The sequence below is a fragment of the Zea mays genome, chromosome 3 (assembly GCF_902167145.1).
Source record: "Zea mays cultivar B73 chromosome 3, Zm-B73-REFERENCE-NAM-5.0, whole genome shotgun sequence".
Taxonomy (NCBI): domain Eukaryota; kingdom Viridiplantae; phylum Streptophyta; class Magnoliopsida; order Poales; family Poaceae; genus Zea; species Zea mays.
The window spans coordinates 67,198,786-67,222,604 of NC_050098.1; the positions used below are offsets into that span (position 1 = coordinate 67,198,786).

Consider the following 23,819-nt stretch of genomic DNA (forward strand, 5'->3'; position numbering starts at 1 on the left):
TTATATACCTAATGATAGGCCCCCTCCAGCCATTAGAGTCTGACTCTGGCTGGCTCAAAGCATTGCACTCTTCTACCTGATCTGAGGAAATGCTTAGGTGTGGCACCTCCTGAACGAAAACTCTAGGTGGGACCTGAGTTCGACTGTATCCTAGTTTCGACAATGCGTCTGCTGCTTCATTGCGATCTCTTTCCACATGATGAAATTCCAGCCCTTCAAATTTGTCTTCCAGTTTTTAGACACCTGTACAGTACTCGCCCATAGAATCATTCGAGCAATCACATTCTTTATTTATCTAACTTATGACCACCAGTGAATCTCTGTATACCATCAACCTTTTAATGCCTAGTGATATGGCAATGTTCAATCCGTGGATCAGAGCTTCATATTCTGCTGCATTATTGGATGCTGAGAATAACAACTGAAGAGCATATTTGAGTTGTTCACCTCCAGGGGCAATGAAGAGGATCTCGGCGCCTGCTCCCTGCAGTTTCAGCGAGCCGTCGAAATACATCCGCCATACTTCTGCAACCTATGGGTTATCTGGTACTTGCTGCTCGGTCCACTCTGATATGAAGTCAACTAGCCTTGAGTCTTTATTGCAGTGCGAGGCCGAAACTCAATGTCGTGAGCTCCCAACTCACAGGCCCACTTGGCTAGTCTTCCAATAGCTTCTTTGTTGTGAAGAATATCCCCTATTGGAAACCCGGTGACTACTATGACTTTGTGGTCGTCAAAGTAGTGACGGAGCTTGCGAGCAGTTAGAAGTACTGCGTACAATAGTTTTTGAACTTGAGGATACTTCTTTTTAGAGGGTCTCAGAACTTCACTGATGAAATAGACAGGATGCTGTACTGGATATGCGTGCCCTCCCTCTGCCCGCTCGACTACTAACGCGGTGCTCACCACGTGAGTCGTGCAGGAGATGTACAACAACAGATCTTCCGCCGGCTGGTCTGGCATGGCTCGGCGTGGCGTCTTTAGCATTGGTGGTGTGGTCAAGAACGCCTTTAGTGCATCAAGAGCTTCCTGAGCTTCTGAGGTCCACTGGAACTTGTCCACCTTCTTGAGCAATTTGTAGAATGGTAAGCCTTTTTCTCCTAACCTTGATATGAACCTGCTTAAAGCTGCCATGCATCCAGTAAGCCTTTGCACTTTCTTTTGTGATCGTGGTGCTTCCATCCTCATGATAGCCTCAATTTTCTCCGGGTTAGCTTCAATTCCTCGGTGGCTGACAATGAATCCGAGCAACTTCCCTGCTGGCACTCCAAAGACACATTTTTCTGGATTGAGCTTTTACCGGTACCGCCTCAGGCTGTTAAAGACCAGCTGTAGATCCTCAATGAAGTTTTCTGAGTTTTCTGACTTAATCACCACATCATCAACATAAGCTTCTACCCGTTTGCCCCAGTGATCGGCTAAGCATGTTTGAATAGCTCTATGGTAAGTCGCTCCAGCGTTCTTGAGGCCAAACGGCATGGAGGTATAGCAGAAAGCTCCAAACGGGGTAATGAATGCAGTTTTTTCCTCGTCTTCTTTTGCCAGGCTGATTTGATGGTATCCAAAGTAGCAGTCCAGGAATGACAACATAGAACATCCGGCGGTCGAATCTACCACCTGATCTATTCTAGGAAGTTCGAATGGATCCTTCGGACAATGTTTGTTGAGATATGTATAGTCGACACACATGCGCCAATCCACTTTATTCTTTTTTAGTACAAGAACATGATTTGCTAGCCACTCAGGATGCAGTACTTCTCTAATGAATCCTACTGCGACTAAGCGAGCAAGCTCGGCACGAATAGCTTCTCTCTTATCAGGCGTGAAACGATGCAACTTTTGTCGGATCGGCCTCGCCTGGGGATAGACCTTCAGTTTGTGCTCGGCCAGTTCTCTCAGGACTCCCGGCATATCCGCAGGCTGCCATGCGAATACGTCTCGGTTATCTTGCAGAAACTGGACGAGCGCGCCTTCCTATTTGTTGTCCAGGCTGGAGCTGATGATGGCAGTCTTGCATTCATCAACAAACCCAAGGTTGATTTTCTTCGTCTCCTCAGTCGGCCGCATAGAGGTCATGGCTTGAGCTTCATTCGCAAGTATCGCAAGGTCTTCCTCAGGCTTTGAGTTCGCCTGCACGGAGGAAGTCGTCGGTGGTTTGGTGGTGAGGGCCGCCTGAATGGCCACTCAGAAGCATTCTGCGGTGCCTTGGAAGTCAGCGCGCCCGGTGATGATTCCTTGTGGTCCCGACATCTTCAATATCATGTATGAATAATGCGGAATGGCCATGAATTTCACCAATCCTGGCCTGTTGATGTTGGTGTTGTATCCGCTGTTGAAGCTTGCTACTTCGAACCTCAAGAACTCGGTTCTGTAGTTTTCCGGAGTTCCGAAGGTAACCGACATGTAGATGTGTCCGAGTGGGTATTCTCCTTAAGTCGGCACAATGCCGAAGAAAGGAGTGTCTGACTCGTGGAGCTCTTTGAGTGCGACTCCCAAGCCTAAGAGTGTCCGGGGGAAGGTGACGTTGATGCTGCTTCCCCCGTCCACTAACACCTTTTTTACCCTGCTCTCTCGGATCACCGGATCGACGAGGAGCGGGTACTTGCCCGGATGATCGAAGTTGAGCCATTGATCCGCCCGAGTGAAGGTGATCGGACCATCGATACGGGGCGGGAGCGCTGGTGGCCACCACCAGTATCTGGCGATTGTTGAGGTTTTGTTACCTCTTGTTTTCTTGTGATCTGTGTCCGCCGAAGATGACGTTGACTTCTCCATCGACGCGCGGGAACGCTCCACCTCCTCCCCCTTCCTACTGCTGAGGTTGTTGAGGTTCTCCCGGTCCTCCTCGTGGTGGGGGAGGTGGTAGAGGTTGGAAGGGTCGGCCATTCCCAATGAAGTGCTTGAAATCTCTGCAGTTCCGAAGAGTATGACGCATATCCTTGTGGTACGGGCACTGGGCGTCGAGGATGTCATCCAATGTTCGTTCGCCTCCGCGGGGTGCCCCTCGGGAACGAGAGATGGGTGGTCCAGTGGCATGGACTTCTTCGCGAGGCCTTTTCGCCCAGCGCTTGTCAGTTTGTTGGTTCGTGTTGCGCCGTGGTGCGGACGGAGCCGGCTTTGTTCCTCCGATGAGGTCCTGGGCACGTTCATCGGTGGTGATGTAGAGGTCTGCCTCCCTGAACAGTTGTTCGACATTGGTTGGTGTTTTTTGTAGTATGGCTCGGACGAAGGCCAAGTCATTAGATCCTCGGTAGAAGTCCTCGATCACTGCTGCTTCCGCAACTTCAGGAATACGATTTCTCATGGTCTGAAATCTTTTGAGGTACGACCGAAGAGTCTCATCCCCTCGATGCCTGATGGATTTGAGGTTCCATGGCTGCGCCGGCTTGTCGAAGAGAGATTGGAAGTTGGCGATAAAACGCCGACTGAAGTCGCTCCAATCGTCGATGTAGTGTTGGGGTAGGTGTCGTAGCCATTGCTGCGCATCTTGCCCGAGGACGATGGGCAAGTATGCAGTCATCACATCTTCAGTTGCCCCAGCAGCCCGGGCAGCGGTGGTATAGACAGCCAGCCAGCCTCCCGGGTCCTGCTTAGGCTCATACTTGTCGATGTTGGAGACTTTGAAGTTAGGGGGCCATTGAATGGCCCTGAGACGCGGAGTGAGCGCTGATACTCCACACGTGTTCTCTTGTCGACGATTGTGGTGTCGGTCCTAGGGAGGGGAGTTGCCGATGTGTTGCCTCGACCGTCCCCGGGTCATGCTGCCAGTTGAAGCCATTGCCGATTCAACCCTAGTGGCCTGACTTCGTGCAGGGATGTCGTGATCCCGATCATACTCCTCTCGGCACCGGATCTCGTTCTCATGTAGACGTTCGCGTGAAGCATTGATGGAGCTCCGCGCGTCCCGTCGACTATTGATGGCGTGTCGTAGATCGCTCGGAGGATGAGCGAGAGGCAGAAGATGATTAGTTGCTCGAGTGAGCAGCCACCGATAGCCCTCAGCGTCTGTAGTCCGGGGGAGGCCTTCGGCTATCCGGGCCAACACTCCACCGACCTCGCTCGGTGTGTTCATGGCTCGGGCGAAGTCGGGGTTTAGGTTTCGTCCGAAGAGAGGGTTCTCTCGACACTGTCTCGCCTCCTGCTCGGCTTGCTCTTGAGCTTGCCGAGGATCACGTCGGCGGGAGTTCCTCCTTTCCCTGAAGACTCATTCATCTAGAGTTTCTCCCATCTCCGAGATCTCATCTCGTGATACAGGCTGCACCGGGTCTCGTTCTCCGGCTTCATGATGTCGCCGGGCATTACGGCGTCGGTTCCTTCGTCGGCGAGCTTCCCGCTGAGGAGGTTCTTCCCCAGGCACGGTTGGTTCGTCATCGGAGATGGGGGACGATTCCACTCTCCCCCAATGAAGAGGACGTCGGGGTAGAATGGAGTTGTCGTGATGACAAGCTTCTTTCAGTTCTCCTTTGAGGGTGGAGGTACCAGAAGGGCAGCTTGACGGGCTTTTATCTTGTTGTTTCTTTTTTCTTGTAATTTGTGTCCATTTTTCCGTGGATGAGGTGGACAACGGGGTTCTCCGGGTGAACGAATTCTCTGCTTCTGGCTTGCAGGAGGTAGTCTTCACCCGGAGCGCTAGAGGTTGCGCTATTTCCTGCTTCGCTCCGGCTTTCCCGGAGATTTTCAAGGAAGGCTTTTTCTCCGGTGGATCCGCTATACGATGTAGAGTCCCTTCTTCGTCCGCCATGGACGAGATGGTTCCGAAGCAGAACACGGATCCAGGGCGTAGAGCGATCTTGTGCTAAAAAGTGATGGCCACTGAGCTAGCTTGGATCAGTGACACACTCCCTACCTGGCGCGCTAGCTGTCGGTGTTTGGGACCCGACCGCGCACCCGGGGTTACCCCTCGAGGTGCTTTTGGGTAGGACAGTGTTACCGACTGTAGCTCGATGGTTCGTGCTAGGCGCATGAGAGACGATGGACAATTTTATATAGGTTCGAGTCGCTTGGAGAGGCGTAATACCCTACTTCCTGGTGTGGATCTTTATGTGGTGGTTTACAGAGGGACTCTCTAGTATGAAGGATACTAGAGAATGGAATAGATGGCTAATGAGTGAGTTGTTCTTTGATGGGGTGCCCCCTAGGCCTTATATACTCGACCGTGGGGCGTTACATGCGGGTATGATAACTATGTGCTCCTAAGTAATAGTGAACCGACTGAACTTATCTCCCTATTATCCTGCCGACTTATCCTTGTTCAGTTCCGACGTCTGAGGGTGCTGCGCGGGAGAATCGGATCAATGCTGTGGATAACGTTTAAATCCATTGAGCCGTCTAGGCTCAAGTTGATCCAATCTTGTGTCGATCCATTCTACCAGTGATTCCTCCCCTGGCCCACGAAGGGGTGGCCTTGCGAAATAATGGGCCTAGAGTCTTTCGTGAGGCCTTCTAGCCTTCTAGTGGACCCGAGGGATATCTGTCCCCCACACCCATGGCATACAAATTGAAGCTACCCTAAAAAATGTCAGCCATCCATAATGTGTTCCATGTATTCCAGTTAAAGAAATGTGTTTGTTTGCCAACCGAGGTCGTAGCAGAACCAGAAGTGGAGATAGAGTTAGATCTATCATACCAAGAGTACCCTTCCAAGGTTTTCTGGATTGCAAGGAAAGATCAACTCATGCGAAGTCGATCAAAATGTATAAGATCCAGTGGAGCAACCATTTAGAGGAAGAAGCTACCTGGGAGACTGAGGAATTTCTACGTTCGAACTACCATGATTGTCTACCTAAAGAAATCGATACGTAACTATGCCCTAGCCCCCCTGCCCTTTGAATCCAAATATAAGAAATATGATCTTAACATAAACCGAAGTAAGCTATGAAACAAAAACAAAAAGGACTTCCTTCTAAAGTTGCAAAGAGGATGACATTCGAAGAGCAGGTTTCTAAAGAACCTTAACAAACAAACCCACGCCATGAAAGCAAGCCATAACCTTCTCTTCACCCTGGAGGACTCCGACCCGAATCTTGGGACGAGATTCCTTAAGGGGGAAGGCTGTAACACCCCAGTGTTACTTAGGGGTTTTCCCAGTACCCCATCTTGTGACCATTATCACATGTGGCTTTATAAGGCAAGAGACACCGAAACTTTAGGGATTAAAAGCCTAAGTTAAGTCTTTTTGAACTCAAGAAACATACTCTAAATACATCATGCACCTCAAGTGAGAAAGCATCCAAAACCCTAACACTATCCAATTTGGCCATTTAAGCACAAAAAGGGAATTAGAGAAAAGACTTTGGAAAATACAAAATCTTAATATGGACCAATTGAAAAGTTATAGTTCATTAAATAAACTACAAAGTGTAGTAAGGAAGATTGATCATTGGGATTTTGTAAAATTCCCAAAACAGCCCCTTAAGCAAAACCTTTATAGGAAATTCAGAAAAATCCAAGTTCTGAAATTTAACCTCCTCGCAAAAATCAGCTGTGTTCTCCAAATTCCAAAAGTTGAATCCACTTGGTCCAAATAACAAAGTGGCGTCAAATTTCCCTGAACACACCCTTGCAAAGTTTGAGAACTTTCCTCAGCCGTTTGACATAATCCTGGCATGGATTTACCTTGGGATGCGGCCTTGTGACACTGACATCTTGGTGACGCGACAACTCATTGTACACAACCCCAACCCGCTCGACTTCCACACACAAATGACAAAGCTACGTCGGGGGAGCAAATCTTGTATAGTGATCATGCCCAAATACGCGAAGATTTGCAACCTATGGATGTTTAAACTCGGGCAGAAGCAAATAGCCACATGCTCGACGACGTGTTAGGCTAGCCGAGCGCGGACTGGCCGCGGCAGCGCGCGCCCTCGCGCGTGGTCACCCCTCCCCTCGCGCCTGTGCCTCACCCCGCCTATAAGTGCCCCCACGGCCTCAGCCGTATCACCTCGCCCGCTCTCACCCTCGCCCAAGCAGGAGATCACCGGAGATCACCGCAGAGAGCAAGCGCCACCGTCCGCCAAGCCACCCGAGCTTCGGCCACCGTGGCCAGCCCATCCCAGCCATCCCCAGTCCATGATATCGGCTCGGTTAGCTTCGCCAGAGACCCGTGAAGCTCCCCAAGCCCTCAAACCCAGCAGAACCTCGCCAGAGACCCCGAATCACCCTCGCTAGACTTCTTCCGCTCACCGGCGAACGTAGACCGGGTATGTATCTGCACCATTTTCCTCACGTGTATCGCCTCTGTGTCACCTGGTCAAGCCTCCCGAGCCAACCAATTGAACTATCTCACCGTGATCAGGCCAGAGCACTCACCGCCGACGAACTCCCTGCCTGCGCACATGGACCAGCCGACTCCAACCACCTCCGACGCCGACCCGTACCTCGATGTGACCATCGTAACCTCCCCGACCTCCCTGGACGCCTCACCAGAACCATCTCGCCGCCGGTAAGCCCCTCCGCCCTTTCCTCCGCCGCGGGTACTATTTCAATAAGGGATGGATCGTGAGATTGATTTAGGGTTACCTCAGGGGGTCATGCGTAATGTCAGTGACTCAGTGGAATAATGGACCGAAGGCTAGTTTGTATGGAACGCAGGAAAATTTAACCAGGGACCCTAGCGCAAAGTGGAAATTCCTTTTCCATTTTAAAATTCAATTCCTTAAATTTGCAATAAATTAGTTAATTGCAAAACTTAAGAAATACTTATCCAAATTTAGCCAAACAAATTTTGTTAGGATCTATAATTTATGCACTATCAAACAAAAGTAGTAAACCCCATGCTTTCTATACTAAATTTTAGAGTTTTGAATTAAATAAGTAAACTGCCTAAACTTTATTAATATAGAGAAAATTGGAAATACTTCTATACTGGTCTGGAGAAAAATTGTAGAGGTACATACCTAACATATACATTGTCTAAAAATAATAAGCACCCCAGTATACAAGAATAACCCAAGAATGTCTATTAAAAGCTATTTCTGCCCAAATCTAGAAAAAAATAAGAAAGGTAATAGAAAATAATAACGAGAGGATGAACATATTTTTCCTAGTATACCTATGTGATAAAAAACATAGGAAAAATATAGGGAACCCTAGTCCAGAGCTAATCCAAGGTTATAAATTTTATTAGGCACTAAGAAATCAAGAAAAGCCATGATTAAAAATATAAGGACAAATACAAAAAATGGCAAGAAAAATTTAGTAGACCTCTAACCGCTAGAACACCACTACAAAAATGATAAACACCCAAAATCAACACATTAAGTGAGTTAAACAAATTGAACTTGGATTTAGCCCATATATTCCAAGAAATATGATGTAATACACCTCACTTCTTATTCCATGAAAAAGACCATATATTCCAAGAAATGCTACCACCGCTTCCCTTTGAGAAAAATTAACCAAATTCTAGAATGATTGCTCTTGCGCAAAGAAGAAGATAGAAAAATTAGTAAATTTGTTGTATGGCATTTTTCAAATAGAGTAATGGTAGAAAGCACCATTAGGTCCTAAAAGTTAAGAAAATCACAATAAAATGACCGGTAAGTATCATTGGCTAAAACTTGGCACAAAGTCATATTATTGCACCTAAATGCCAGCAAAAATAATCCTTAGGGAATAATCCACTGTTAAAAGAGAGTTGTAGTTCAAAGCACCCCATTTGTCCTAAAACTTAATATTTTTATAGGATGAACCCTTAACATTTTAAGCCCCAACTTTTGAGACTGAGAATTATACACCAGTGAGAAACTAGTGTAATTTGTACATAATTTTTGGACATTTTTAAAGCTATGTTGTAGTTCAAACCCACTTGAAAAAGTATAATAGAAAAGGGGAAGAGAGAGAATTGATAAGAATGATAAATCTCACCCATGATTATTTCAGCAAGGATCATGATAAACTTTTCACTAAGACACTAAAAGAAAATCAGTGGGACACTAAAATAATCTGACCACTTAAACTTGACCATACTTGACCCTAAATGGCTAAGTATACCACTAGAACTTCCAAAATTAAGATTTAGCCTTACCTTATCAACTTGATCATTTTTATTACTACTACATTGCATATCATGGCATACATGTATCTCACTCATTGCATTCGTTAGATTGCAACCTCGCTGACGGAGAGTACGCACTCATTCCCGAGCAAGGAGCTGTCCAAGAGGAAGTCCAGGAGCCATCTCCCGAGCCTGCCACCGAGGATATCCCCGCAGCCCCAGCTTTTGAAGGCAAGCCCTGGTTTTATGCATAACTAATTTATATATGCTACTTCACTACACTTAATGATTATAGGTTTGTAATGTGCACTTAAGTGTAGGAGTTGCTTGAAACCCTTAGTTGAATGAACTCAGGATTCCTTTTTGAGATGGATACTAGTATGCTAGGTCGAGTAGCTGCTTTGCTAATTTGGGATCTCGGTAGAAGTCGAGTGATTTTTCTAGCACTCGCGCGAGGTCAGGCATTGATTGTATTCATCTTGATAATGGGATCTATGATGGTCTATGGACTTGGTTCCAGGGTGGATGCCTTGTCTATGAGACAGAAATGGAATTAAGGATTAATGTGTGGATACCTGAGTCAAGCTTTTGAATGTACTAAACACATGTCAGGAAATATGGTAACCGGTAAACCTAGTACCTGCCTGCAGACTTTACCCCTCATTGGACCTGAGACGGGTTCTCCCATGCTAGCTATGGTGGGTACAAGTGCGGCCGTTGCACGATGGCAGCCAGGGACAATTGGAGCATTGTACGCCAAGGTCGTGAGCCCTATTCTGTTACCAGGGGATCGATGGGGTCAGTTGACGTGTGTGGGGATGGAGTGCCCTTACATGTCGTGTGTTTAGTTTTACCTTGCAAGGTTAAAACTCAATTCGAATCGTCTGCTTCTCGCAGCTAATGATACTGCTTGACCCCTTGTACCGCACTGAGTAAAAAGGAGGTTTAACTTGAGATAAATGTTGATTGCATTGAATGATTGTTACCATGTATGCTTAGAAAGGAGCAAACCTAGCTAAATTAATGATGCTAGAACTGGAAAAGCTAAAATAGATTTTAGACTCAGCTAGTGCTTTGGCAAACCAAACCCCTCAGCCAAACAGTTGCATGGTCTAGAGGTAGAGTAGACTCCTCACACCGGGTAAGTCTAGCTGAGTATTAGTATACTCAGCCTTGCTTGTGGCACAATTTTTGCAGGTACACTACAGGACATGGTTGATGGTGTGACTTGGCCTTCCACCCTGCCACCGGGTTGGACGGTTGAGTGGGATGCTGCTTCGGTAGGAGAGGACCAGGAGGAGTAATGGGTTGCGCCTTACCCTAGTCCTCCTTATCGTCGATATCGATTATCCGCTGCACTTTAATTATGAACTTGTCCCCTTTTATTTCAAAACACCGATTTATGTAATAACTCCAGTACCTTAATTTGTGGATTCATGTTTTATTGCATTCTCTCTGTGCCTCACCTTCGTGTGAGCTAGTGGTATTTGATCCTTGGGAAGTGGCTTTATCAGACTAGATCTGAGGGACCGACGAGTTATTCTGACTTAAGTGTGTTGCTACCTCTAAGGCGTGACATGGGCACTTAAGCTGGAATAATTCGGGCGGTTCCGCCACAATAACTGGCATTGCTATCTTGCCAAGTGCCACAATCTATCTTACTCCGAAGCCACAAAGAGGGTGTGTTTCATCATGTATCTTGTCCTCTGGCTCTTGCATTTGCCTGAAATCCTTTGCAAAGACGATATCCGCTGCACTGCCTGTGTCCACCAGGACATTGTGGACCAAGAATCCCTTGATGACATAAGATATGACCATTGCATCGTTGTGAGGATAATCCTTGAGCTGAAGGTCTTCCTGAGAGAAGGTAATTGGAATGTGAGACCACTTGGACTTGATGAAGGGTCCTTGCACCCCAACATGTTGTACTCTTCTTTGCGCTTATTTCTTCTACTTCTTGTTGGCTGGTTCAGAACTTGAGCCACCTGTAAATGGGAGCACCAGCTTTGTGGCCGAAGGTGCTACAGCTTGGTTGTTGTGCGAAGCCATCGTCGCAACTGTGGAAGTGAGTTCACCGGAGGTGGGCGCCAATGTTGGTCCTTGTTCTCGAATACTACACATCAAGAACAAAGCAACACAATTGTTAATGATTAGAGACCTTCGTCCTTTGAAGCATTATCTCCCTTGGGATATAATGATCCTCAGACGAAGGTCGTGAAGGGCGTACCTTCATCATTTTAGCGAATAAATGTAAATAAAGACATACAAAACACAAAATAATGTAAATAAATGTTCCAAATCATTAGATTATATATATTCTCATTCTATAAACGTGAATAAATATCAATGATATTTATATTAAATCAATACCTTTGTCTTAGCAGAAGATGAAATATGAGCGTGACGTGAGAGCGATTACCATCCAGCGTGAATAGTACGGGGGTACTGTTCATCTATTTATATGCACGGGACGCAGCCCAGACAAAATTACATTTATGTCCCTGTTAACTAATTATAATCACAATGCAAACTATTAACGACTATATAGTTTTTTCCTCTTTAAGTCGGTATCGTCTTTCGCCTTTATCACAATATCAAGCCGAAGCTCTTTCGGTTGTAGCTTCTACTTTTGTTTGCATCATCTTCGGCTTACATCTTCATGTCACACCTTTCTTTGTACGGTCTTGCCGAAGGTTTTCTTGCCTTAAAGACCTTCGGCGGAGGAGAAGACCCCCAATAGGGGATTATTGGTCACTTGTTCTCAAATGCTACAAAACAAGAACAAGGCAACACAATTGTTAATGATTAAAGACCTTCGTCCTTTGAAGAATCATCTCCTTTGGGATATAATGATCTTCGGACGAAGGTCATGAAGGGCATACCTTCATCATTTCAATGAACAAATATAAATAAATATTCACGAAACACAAAAGAATACAAATAATCACTATGAATTATTAAATTATTTGTATTCTTATTTTATAAATATGAATAAACACCAACGACATAAACATTACATTAATACCTTCGGCTTGCCAGAAGGTGAAATGCAAGAGTGACACAAGAGTGATTACAATCCCGCGTGGACAGTACGATGCTACTGTTCATCTATTTATAGGCACAGTACGCAGCCCACACAAAATTACATTCATCTCCTTGACATCTACTCTTAAGCATAATGCAAACTATTGAGGGTTGAGTAGTCTTTTTCCCCTTTTAGGTCGGTTTCATCTTCCACCTTCGTCATTAAGCCGAAGCTCCTTCAGTCATAGCCTCATCGTCCGTGTATTCTGCCTTCGGGTTGCATCTCCATATTACTCATACCTTCATCCCAAAGCCGAAACTTCCTGTAACAGTCTATGTTACACTGAAAAACATATTAGTCACGTTTTCTAGGACCTTCGGAAGGAGAAGGCCCCCAACAGGGATGTAGAGCTTAAATGCCACCTAAATCAGATGTGAAGAAGCTCCAAAGTCGTTCCTAAGGGGATGCAGAGCTTAGCTCAAAAGTTGTTCCTAAGGGAATGTAGAGCTGAAAATCCACCTAAGTAATGGGTGAAGAGACTCAAAATCGTTCCTAAGTGGATGCAGAGTCTGGGTGCGTATTTGAGTGGGTTTATATCTTCGGCATAAACATCATTTTGCATCATACCACCGCATCATATTGCATAGCATCGCATCATACATCATTTTGCATCAGCAAAAAGCCGTAGAGAAGGAAAGTTGCTCCTTCGAAAATTTATGTCGGACCATGAAAAAAGGTGTTGTAGCACAATGTATACTTTTAGCAAATATACTTTTATACAGGAAGAGAATCTTCAACAGCAATTTTACTACGCGACAAATGTGGCAACATAATCAGTATTGATTCGATAGAGGGGCAATTTTTTCTTCGCGAAGCATGAAAAGAAGGGAAGGTGTTTTTTCGTCAACGACTCAAAAAAACGGTACGTGTGAAGGTTTCATGCATCACAAAGAAATATATTACATTAACACGTATACAAATACTTGATGTTTGGTTCTTACAAAGAGACGAAGGCCATATACAAACATTAAACTCCTAAATATACAAAGTTTTAATCTTCTTTTAGCACTTTCTCAGCGGCTTCGTTCAGTATTCTGTTGACAACCTCGTCAACAACTTCATTAGCGATTTTTATTATATCTAATGCTTCCTTGATGGCTGGGTCAGCTTCGGGGTCATATGGCTCCAGTGGAGATGAAAGTTCAGCTACATCAAAAAAATGTTTGTTAATTTCGAAGCTAAAAATGAATCCCGAAGCTTAACCTCAGTTAAGGTAAATATAAGTCTAGCACGCTCTACAGCTTCTTCAGCTCTTTTGGCCTCTTCTTGAGCATCGTGAATTCCTTTTCATTTTTCCTAATAGCTCACATCCGCCCTTTATCCATACTTCGGCGTAAAATTTACCGCTTAATGAAGACGCTTCTGTTGAAGGATTCTTAATGTCGTCAGCTAAGATAACAAATTCTGGCTGAACAACAGCCTTCGCATGGTCATAGCCGACCTTTTCCAAAATTGATATAGCCCCGCAGGCACTAGCAAAAGCACAGAAATCCCCTCGATCGCTGAGTATCTCGTCAAAAGCTTCGACCTCCCCACTGATCCACTGGATAACCCCATCTGGGTCACCACGGATGAACTTCTGCTCGAAAGGGTACCCTCCCACCTTTGCAAAACTGTTCTTTAGATTCTTGACACATTCCAAGGATATTTGGTAGCATCTCTCTTTGGAGTCACGGAGATCTTCGGCATTCTTTTGTGCCCTTGATTTTTTCAATTTCTCTTATCTCGTGCTTCGCCATTGCAACTTCAAATTTTTCACTCGTTTCTGCAATCTTCTTTAAATCTTCAACTTCGACTTTGTGAGCTTCGGTTTGTGCAGTAAGTTTGGCTTCGCTAGATCTCAGCCTGTCCACTAAGGAAAGCAATATCTTATCTTTTTCGAGAGCTTCGTTCCTTAGTAAATTGACTTCTGATCGAAGATTCCCAAGAGTTATTTGACAGCTCTCATCTTCTACTTCCTTTTGGGCCTTTAAAGGCTTGCTTAGAATCAAGCCCTAAAAACGAAGAATGAGAACATAACAATAGCAAGAAAAGTTACGAATATAATTTAGTTTACAAGAAAAAATATATGCACCTTCAGGTTATTATAAGCAAGGCTATCTGCAAGATCATCCTTCGACATTGCAGATAGGCCAAGTTCAAGCTTTGGGTACCCCATATTTTTCATCATTTGTCGGCAAACATAGATCTCTTTATTGTCTGGCAGACAATAAAGGAAATCATCTTCATCCTCTCCATCGTACACCAAGGATCCTCGGGGGTACTTCAGATCCTTGGCATATTGTTTTGCTTCGGCAATCTGCTCCTCTGATAACTGCTTCCCCGAAGCATGTCGCACAATGAATTCCAACTCTTTAGCAGGTGCTTCAGGAGCAGGACATTTAGTTTTTTTCAGAAGCGCTCTCTTTTTCCAGGATCATTGGTGTACTTTCTGAAGGTCTAGCTTCGGCGGGAACTTCCGAGGGCCCAGTTTTAGAAATAGTTTGCACCATGTCGGCCTCTTTTGATTTCTTTGAAACTTTACCCTCCGTGCTAGGCACTTCAGCAGAAGCAGGAGTTGATGTCTTCACAGACTCCATAACAGCATCTAACACGCTGGCCATTCTTCTTTTCCTTGGAGTTGTTGTGGGGATGCTTGATGGCTTCGGCAGTTCCATTGTGCATGGTGGACTAAGTGCTTTTAACTGCTCTGCCGCCTTCTCCAGTTTCGGCTCTTCAGCCAGTTTTGTCCTAGCTTTGACTGACACAGAGCGACTTGGCTATGTAATAGGAGCGGCCCCCTCAATTAGCTTCGGCAAGTCGACCGTTTCAATGCGCCTGGGCCGACGTGTCAAAACTCTAACCTTTTTTGTCCTCGACGCCCTAGAAGTCGCCTGGGTAGCAGCTTTCCTCTTTTTCCCTTGTTTCCGCGAGGGATAACAGTAGTCCGGGTACACAAACCCGATAACATCAAACACTCTATTTAATCTCTTTTTGCCACGAGCCCCGAAGGCAGTTGTCATGGCTTCATCTTCGGCCTTTGAGTATGCTCCAAGCAGCTCATCACTTGTCGCTTCGATGGCATTTAGCCAGTCATCATTCGGTTCATCAAATGGGCTCCTGTACCTGAAGGTATACTTCAGGTAGACTAAACCACCTTGGCTAGAGCCAGTAGCAGTCTCCTTCGGCATTTCCCACCCATTTGCATGTGGCCACACTCTGTAAGCAATGTGCTCCTGCACCAAGTCTCTTGTGCCTATGTAAGTACACGCTGTATTGAAAGCCGCCTGGCATGTTTGTATATCATTCCCAAGGGCAGTGGCTGGCCTCCTAATGACGAAGCGAGACCATATAGGGTGTTGAATAATCCCTCTTACATCCTCCCTTTGACTTATGTCATTCTTCACGTAAAACCATTCCTGCATCCAGGAGCCCGACCACCTCTTCCGAAATGTGGGAACTGGGTAGCTCGCCTTAGACCGAGGCACAAAACTGTAACAACCAAAGTTGTTGTGATATTGCTCCTTTCCGGTAGCCTTCGTGTCATAAGACAACTCATGGATGTTGCAAAAGCATCTTGCATCTGGTTCCAGTCCTTGGCTCCTCACGACCCATATAAAGATCCCCACTTTAACGATAGCTTCAAGAGTAAGTTGATGAAGGTAAATTTCAAAGGTTTTCAGAACTTCAATCAACAATTTGTCCAGGGGAACCGAAGCCCGGCTTTCATGAAGCTTCTGAAAACCACCACTTCATCAGCTTCAGGAAGAGGAACATTATTATCCCCTCCGGCTCTCACAATTGAAATATCACGAAAGTATCTCCCTCTCATTGCTTCGATCAGCCCTTGTTTAATAGTGGATTTTCCGAAGACAACATGGCTTGGTCTCCAGGGCCGATCTTCGGCATCTTCATTTCTACTTTCTACATCGAAACTCTCACTATCGCTGGAGTTTTCTGATATTCCAGCCAACATCTCATTTGCAATCTTCTCTGTGTTGGTTTTTTCCATAGCTTCATAAAATCTGGCCAGCGCTGGATCAACAATCTTCTTCTCATCAGCCATTTAGCCAATGGTTGCTAGAATGCCTACGCTCAAAATCCAATTAAACTCGACGGAGCAAGAAAGGTTAAAATAACAAACACAATGTAAGCAGCTGAAATAGCACGAAAAATACTCACAATGCAGGCTCCTATTTATATGTTCAGAGCCTCACAGTTTGGTGGGTCCCACAGATTAGTGTAATTTACTATTCTAGCGAAGGGAAGGTGTTTTTTCGGACCTTCGGCTAAAGGCCTTCGTTCACGTCGCAGTCTAAATTTGTTACAAAGAAACAAATCAATACTGTGAGGGGCTACTATTGGGGGCCTTCTTCCTCCAAAGGACCTCAAAAACGTGACTGACTATATGTTTTCAGTATGACATGGATTATTGCAGGAGGCTTCAGCTTCAGAATAAAGATCTTCTCTCGAGACAAGGGTAAAGATGTAACCCGAAGGTGATAAAAATGGACGACGAAGCTATAGCCACAGAACTTCAACTTGATATGATGACGAAGACCAAGTATAATGATGACCAAAAAAGGACAAAGACTACTTAGTCCTTAATGTTTTGTGTTATGATTGTAGATGGATGACAAGGACATATATGTAATTTCACCAAGGCTATGTCCCGTGCCTATAAATAGATGAACAGTACCACCGTACTATTCACGCGGAATTGTAATCACACTCTCGCGACTTCATCTTTTAAGGAAGCCGAACACTACAAGAAACTGATAAATGTTCGTGGGTAAAATTAAAAACGTGGGTACCGACGTTCTTACATTAGTTAAGATCATAGGTTTAGTTAAAAACGTGGGTACCCACGTTCTTAAATTAAGTTCGTGGGCCCAGCGAAAACCGTCGAATTTAACTCATTAGGAACGTGGGTACCCACGTTCTTAAGTTAAGTTCGTGGGCCAGCTGGACACCGTCGAACTTAACCCACTAAATCCCTACCCAGCGCCGCGCGCCCCGAGCCCCTCTCTCACCAGCGCGTTCCTGCCCAGCGCGCCGCCGCCTAAACACAGACCGCGCGCCGCCCCGCCGAACGCTACACCGCCCAAGGTCGGTCGCCGCCGCCAGCCCGCCAAATCCCGTCCCGGCTCGCCGCCCCGCAGGCCCGGATGCGGGACGAGATGCCGCGCCTAGCGCTGCGCTTGCCACTCCCGCCGGGCGACGACGCGCGCGAGGCGAACGAGGTCGCCGCCGCGGAGGCCCACGCGGAGGAGGAGGCCGCGCGGAGGGACGCTGACCTAGCCGCGCGGACCACGCCCAAGAGGGATCGAGCCTCGCACCGGGGGCGGGCCGGACCCAGCTGGACGTGGAGGCGGCAGCTCTGGATGGTCATCCTTGCGGATCTCCTCCTCCTCACAATCCTCTTCGCCGCCTGGCTCGCAGTCTGCCGGGGATTCAGCTGCATTGGTCGGTAAATAGCTACACAACCTCTAAGGTACGTACGTAAATCACTAAATCAAATCCATGGCCTTTCTTCCACTTCTGTTCCATGATTTGGATCATTCCAGGGTTCACACTGACGCTCTCTCTCTCTCACACAACACCAAAAAAAAATTGACTGCTTGCTAGAGACTGGGGATCCATGTATTCTGTTCACTAGTCTTCACCAATCCTTCCAACCTAGGACAGATCTTACGAAATTCGGATTCTCACTACGATGGTTTTCACTCGGGATCCTACAATCATTATCGCCATCTTGACAAATATGTCTCCTTTTGAATCTTGACCAAGCAATGAGAGCTATGGTCAGTCGACCGTCGAGGATCCAGAAGGCTGAGGTTGTCTATCCTGCTGGATGCTGCGAGTGCGAGCTGTGTCCCCACCTCCAGCGCAAATGTGAAATGATGATGCTTTGTGCAGAGGCTCTCCCTCCCTCACTCTCTTGTCCTGGCATCCAACATTCCAACTTTCCATATGGAATTGTGAAAGAAGGGGGCCTTTTTTTTCTTCTTCAGCTTGCGGCACAGTTGGTTAAGGTTGCTTCTTCTGATGGCAAAATGGCTGTATCCATAGCTGGACATGATGACAGCAACTGTGTATGATATGGTTCAAGTGCATTAGTTGCTTGCTCAACGTTCCAATGGTAAAGCCACATACAGGATTGCAGGTGTTAAGCTCATGATTACTGCTGCAAACAATTTTCAAATAATAGCCTGGGCCAGGTTTCTTACCCAACATCTAATAAGTACAACCCACCCTAGCGACACAACTTCAGATTAGACTTGCCCTGGCCTTAGTTGCAAAACATCCAAGCTAAAGCAGAAAGGGCAACCATAACATAGGAGATGTGGAGTTTAGTGGCCATCTGAATCGATCAGAGGAGTTCAGTGGTGAGGTGAAATCTGGGCACACATATACTTGTTGCATTCCGTTAGTTAGTTCTCAAAGAAAAAAAGTGTTGGTCTATTGTGGATGCGGTCTGAATATTAGAATTTAGAATGCTCGTGTTTCTAACTATATGGAAATAGTGGCAGTGCTATGCCTTGTATTCTCATATACTTCTAGTATTAAAAAGAATACCTGTTCTGTTCTCTTAGTTGTTTTTATACTCCTATATTATATTGCTACGGTTAGTATAAAACATAAATACATGTGTTTTGTACTTTTGTTGACTAGCAACTATGGTTTGAATCTCCATTTAACCGATCAATTTAGAGAGCGGGTTGATTATAAAGAAAAATATAAGGTGCTTTTATAAAAAATCCGACCATGAAACCAGAAAAAATAATAGTTTAATATAATAGAGATACATGGGACTCATGCATGAATAATGGGAGCATTATTATTTATTTATTCCAGTATATATATGGTCACAAGAGTTGCATGTATGCATGTCGGACTGGTCGGTGGTGGAGTGCCTAGACACGCCTTAGATCGGTTTACATGCATGGGACCACCAAAATGGCGTGAGAGAGTTGGCTATATAGCTAATGTATGGAAAAAAATATAATTTGATTCCTGAAGAAAAGGGTAGCTGATTTCCAAGACTTTTTGGCCATCGTTCAACTGACATGGCAACGCCATCAACTGAAATGAGATGCCTATGAGTGCTGCTTTCTCGCTTGATCTACAGTAGAAAGTAAAAAACGACGAGTGTTCGTTCGTAGACTAAAATTGGGGTGAGTTTTACAAATTCGTCCTCCATATGTCTGGCATTTGAAGGTAGCATGCATGGCCTTTTTGCATAAATCACACTCAGAATGCATGCACTTTAATCATGGCTATTGTATATAGTTTTGATGCCACTAAACTTCTAATCAAATCTGAAATAGACCATTTTATACGGTTGTCTAAATCAGACCTTGCACCAGTGAACATATTTTTGTATTTACCCTTGCTTTGACGAATGCCTGTTTTTATTAGATTTCAGAAGCTTCTTTTATTTATTTATTTAGATTTCAGTAATCATGGCTATTTATTTATTACCCTTTCTTCTACAGTAGCTTCTTTTTTATCTACTGGTTCCTGGTTCTGTGATTGAATATCTACAGGTGGCTCCCTTGTGATATCTTGGCGTTGTCTCCTTAGATGCTAGCATGGTGCTCTGTTGAGTTGTTTCTTCAGCCTTTTCATTCATGGGCCATCGATTTCTTCAGCGGGTTCTTCATTTAGCACTTCAAGAGCAAGCGCAGCTCTGGTAGGAAGTGCAGCTCCAGCAGCCAGGAGAATACAAGTCATGATGCGTTCATCGCAAAATCAGTGTTCGTTCAAGTAAGGGTACAAAGAAATACGAAAATACATCACTGGTGGATGGTCTGATTCAGACAAAACCGTATAAAATGGTCTATTTCATATTTGACTGGAAGTTTAATGGCACATTTGTAAGCTTAAAAAGTTCAGTGGCACATATCAAAACATGGAAAATTATAATGGCACAGACATGATTAACCCTTTTTCCTTTGTTTGTTCCTGCCATTGCTTTCTGGGATACTTGATAGATCTGCAGTGTACTTTAAGCTGCGAGTTGGGATGGGCATATTATAGGTTCAGGCTGTATACATAGCAGCGCGCCCTGCATATTATTAGATCATCCACATAGACCACCACCAGGAGAGAATTTCCAGCCCCTTTTCTGTAGACAGCATGTTCCACTACACACTTGTTGATTAGCTGATTTTTGTGCTATGTGTAATCTAGGCTATTCCTGTTTGCTTTCTTGATTAGCTGATTTTTGTGTTATGTGTAATCGCAATTTCTGTCATCTGCTAGTTGCTGCCTGCATCAGTGAATTGTGACTTCAGTTGGTAAAGCCTAACTCATGGTTCAGTTGGTAACTTGCTTGTGACTTCAGTTGGTAAACCAACTTCGACATCAGCTAGCATCCCATCGTTTACAACATTTTTACATCCAAGTTTTTTTTAAAATGGTCTGGTTGTAGAAATAAAAAAGCATGCACATAGATTATGGTGGCGCGAGTGCTTTTTAGCTCTGTCTTTCTTCTGTATCTATCAACCACTCTAATCCTACACGTTCCAATGCACTTTATGTTTTCCATCGGATTCAGAATTCAGTTGTTTAGTATAAACTCTATATATACATTAGTTTAAAATAAAACTCAAGCTTATTGTATTTGCAGATGTATAGTGCTCAGATGGGATCTCAAATGGGACCCCAGTTCACCCGTCCGTCACAATCTGGACAGACACCAAACACCAATGAAACATAGGTATAGTTTTGTAGTATATTTACTTTCATTTACAATTATAATCATGCATCGTTTTATTTGATAATAGGGTTCTGAGACTGGACAAGGAAACCCACAGATGGACATACATTGGTCGATGCCCCCTAGAGGACAAATTCTTCCTCCTCCACAACCAGGCATGGGATATTGGCCGCCACCACCATGGGGATATCCTACACATCCAATGGGGCCTTGGGGACGCCCCCATGGCCAACACAGCCACTTTCGTCACCAGCGGTACGTTCCTGAATTTAATGCTAGTTGATTTCAATGCTAGTTGATTTTTCCACAAACTCAGTTACTTGGGGTCTAAAACGATGGTACCATTTTCCATAAACTCGGTTAGGTTTAAGTTAATTTGACACTGACAAAATCCAGGATAAGACAAGCTAGTATGGCCAAAGACTTGTGTTGTTGTGCTTTCAATCTGTTGACTGGTGCCTTTGTCATATTGAGCTAGTTCTTAATGCCAGTTGTATATTAATGAGAATTTTTGTTTATTTTGTAGGATTCCACAACTCATCAAGTGACTCCTCCCCCTCACGATAACTTTGTGGACAGATGTCTCAATTCTAGTGGTGGAGCTACAAACAACAATCCGATGTCCTGATCGAGAGCGATGGAGCTAATGTTTGAACTTGTGTATTTGAACTTGTGAACTACAAATGTGAACTATGGATGTGAACTTATGTATTTGGACTTAATTATGTGAATTTGTGAACTTATGTATTTGGACTTGTGTGAATTTGTGATATGAACATATATCCATGTGTTTGAAATCTGTATTGTATGTGATGTTCTGTGTTGCATGTGATATTATGTGTGTCTAATTTTTCATTTCTGTATTTTTTATTTTTTTCTAGAAAAGAGTTAAGAACGTGGGTACCCACGTTCTTAAGGTTAAGAACGTGGGTACCGTCGAACTTAATGGCAGCCCTCGCCGACCCACGCAGGACCTATAAGTTCGACGGCCACGTGGCACCGTCGAACTTAACTGTAAGAACGTGGGTGCCGTCGAACTTATGGGAAAGAATTCGACGGCCCCCGTCGAACTTAAAAACCCACGTTCTTAACCTTAAGTTCGACGGTACCCACGTTCTTAATGTTAAGTTCGACGGTACCCACGTTTTTAACTTTAAGAACGTGGGGGTCGTCGAACTTACTTCTTTAAGTTCGTCCAAAAATCGCCGTCGGCTATATTCGTCGGTAAACCCACGTTCTTATGGTAAGTTCGACGGCCTATTACATTAAGTTCGACGGTTTTTCACCCACGTTCTTTAACCAGTTTCTTGTAGTGGAAGGTATCAATGTAATATTAACATTGTTAATATTTCCATGTGTTTTGCGAAATGCAAATAAATATATGAATTGATAAAATACAACAATCATCATCGTTCATTTATATTTTTATTCATATATTGATATGATGAAGGTGTGTCCTTCTTAACCTTCGGCTAATGAGCATTTCACCCTTGCAGAGACAATGCTTCGGAAGACGAAGATCCATTATAATTAACAGTTGTGTTGCCTTGTTCTTAATTCATAGCATTCGAGAACGAGAGACCAACACATAGCCTGGCCTAAACTAGCATAAAGGTACAAAGACTTTTTATTTTGATGTAGCTTCGGGGAACTTTCGCGTTTTGACTAAATAATTCATCATGATTTTTTTAAATGCAGGGACTAATGCTAAACAAAGCCTTGAGAATGCAACAAGAAAAAGAAGAAAAAGAATGTTCCACTCTACAAGACGAAGTTGCTGAACTTCGTAAAACATTAGAGGAAAAAGATGCAAAGATGGCGTCTTTGAAGGAAAAGGCAGAAAAAGCTGAAAAGGAAATTGACGAAGCAAGAAAGATACATAATGGTGATGTTTCAAAGTTAAAAAAACAAGATAAACTTATCAAAGAGCTTCAGGCCAACCTAGAAGCAGAAAATAGGGGCAATGCCGATAAAGATATGGAAAATCAAAAGTTATTGGAAATTTTAAAGTAGCATCGAGAAAACTCCTTTGTTGTTGCTTCGCGGTGCTGTGATACCCTTAGGAGGATTTTTTATTCAACTGGTGCTAGCTCAAGAGCAATCTCGTACACCAGTGGGGACACCGAAGGAGCACTTGGCTGGATGGAGAAAGAACTAGGAGAGGTCTATTCAATAATTACCGTTCGCAGTGACTATTACAATATGATTGGGTCTTGCAGAATGGCCTTAGTACTTGAAAAAATCGGCTCGATCACACCAAAGTTGTTGGAGAAGCTGGCTTCAGTATAAGTGCTGATGATATAAAATATCCTTCAAAGAATGTGGTGAATGTCGCGAAGAGGTTCTTCTTTGAGTTGTGGAACAAAGGAGGCCGCTAGCTGGCTGCTTCGGAGGCCGAAGTACACTAGGAAGTTTCGTCCTTAAACTTGTATTTCCGAAGCTTTGTTTATGGGTTTTTCTAGTTAATAAACATGTCTCTTTTTGTTTCTTTTCCTGTTGAGCAATGAGTTGAAGAAAACGAAGAAAACAAAGTGAAGCATGGATGCCGAAGCCTAGTTAGGTCGTTAGGCTGGAGAGACTTTGATTGTAAAACAAAATCTTAGTGTAGTTGAAATGCTACTTTTTGTAATTTCAACGCCTTAATTTTTGTATTATAATGCTTGGCTCTTCGTTATTTATCCCACTTATATTGGTATGCTTCGTTACGTGTGAAACTGAACTTTTATCGGTACTTTGAGCCGAAGGCAAAAAACATCTTCCATTCTGTTCACCCGGAACAAAGCATAATATGCATTCCCTTAGGAACGGCTTCAGAGCTTTTTCTTTAGACCATAGCTCTGCATTCCCTTAGGAACAACTTCAGAGCTTTTTCACCTTTACTTGGTGATAAAACGTTAGCTCTGAATCCCCTTAGGAATGAGTTTGGAGCTTTTTCACCATTACTTGGTGAGAAAACTTTAGCTCTACAACCTCTTAGGAATGACTTCGGAGCTTTTTCACCTTTACTTGGTGATAAAACTTTAGCTCTGCAT

At 44.4% G+C, this 23,819-nt stretch overlaps 2 protein-coding genes across 3 annotated transcripts; one reads left to right on the forward strand and one right to left on the reverse strand.

The window, feature by feature from the left end:
• The first annotated feature begins 17,041 nt into the window (after nt 1-17,041).
• On the forward strand, nt 17,042-21,648 carry LOC103651985 (uncharacterized). Of its 2 annotated transcripts, XM_023301974.2 has the most exons (5): nt 17,042-17,556; nt 19,613-19,832; nt 20,698-20,787; nt 20,855-21,042; nt 21,314-21,648. In XM_023301974.2, the coding sequence occupies exons 2-5, from the start codon at nt 19,798-19,800 to the stop codon at nt 21,352-21,354; spliced, it is 354 nt and encodes a 117-aa protein (XP_023157742.1). In that variant the 5' UTR covers nt 17,042-17,556; nt 19,613-19,797; the 3' UTR covers nt 21,355-21,648. The 2 variants fall into 2 exon arrangements, with proteins under 2 accessions (XP_023157742.1, XP_008675870.1); XM_008677648.3 differs by having other exon boundaries at nt 17,046-19,832.
• Nucleotides 17,158-17,563, reverse strand: LOC103650170 (uncharacterized). The gene has a single exon (XM_008675813.4). It carries the CDS (start codon nt 17,524-17,526, stop codon nt 17,158-17,160), a length of 369 nt encoding a protein of 122 aa, XP_008674035.1. The 5' UTR covers nt 17,527-17,563.
• Nucleotides 21,649-23,819: the final 2,171 nt, after the last annotated feature.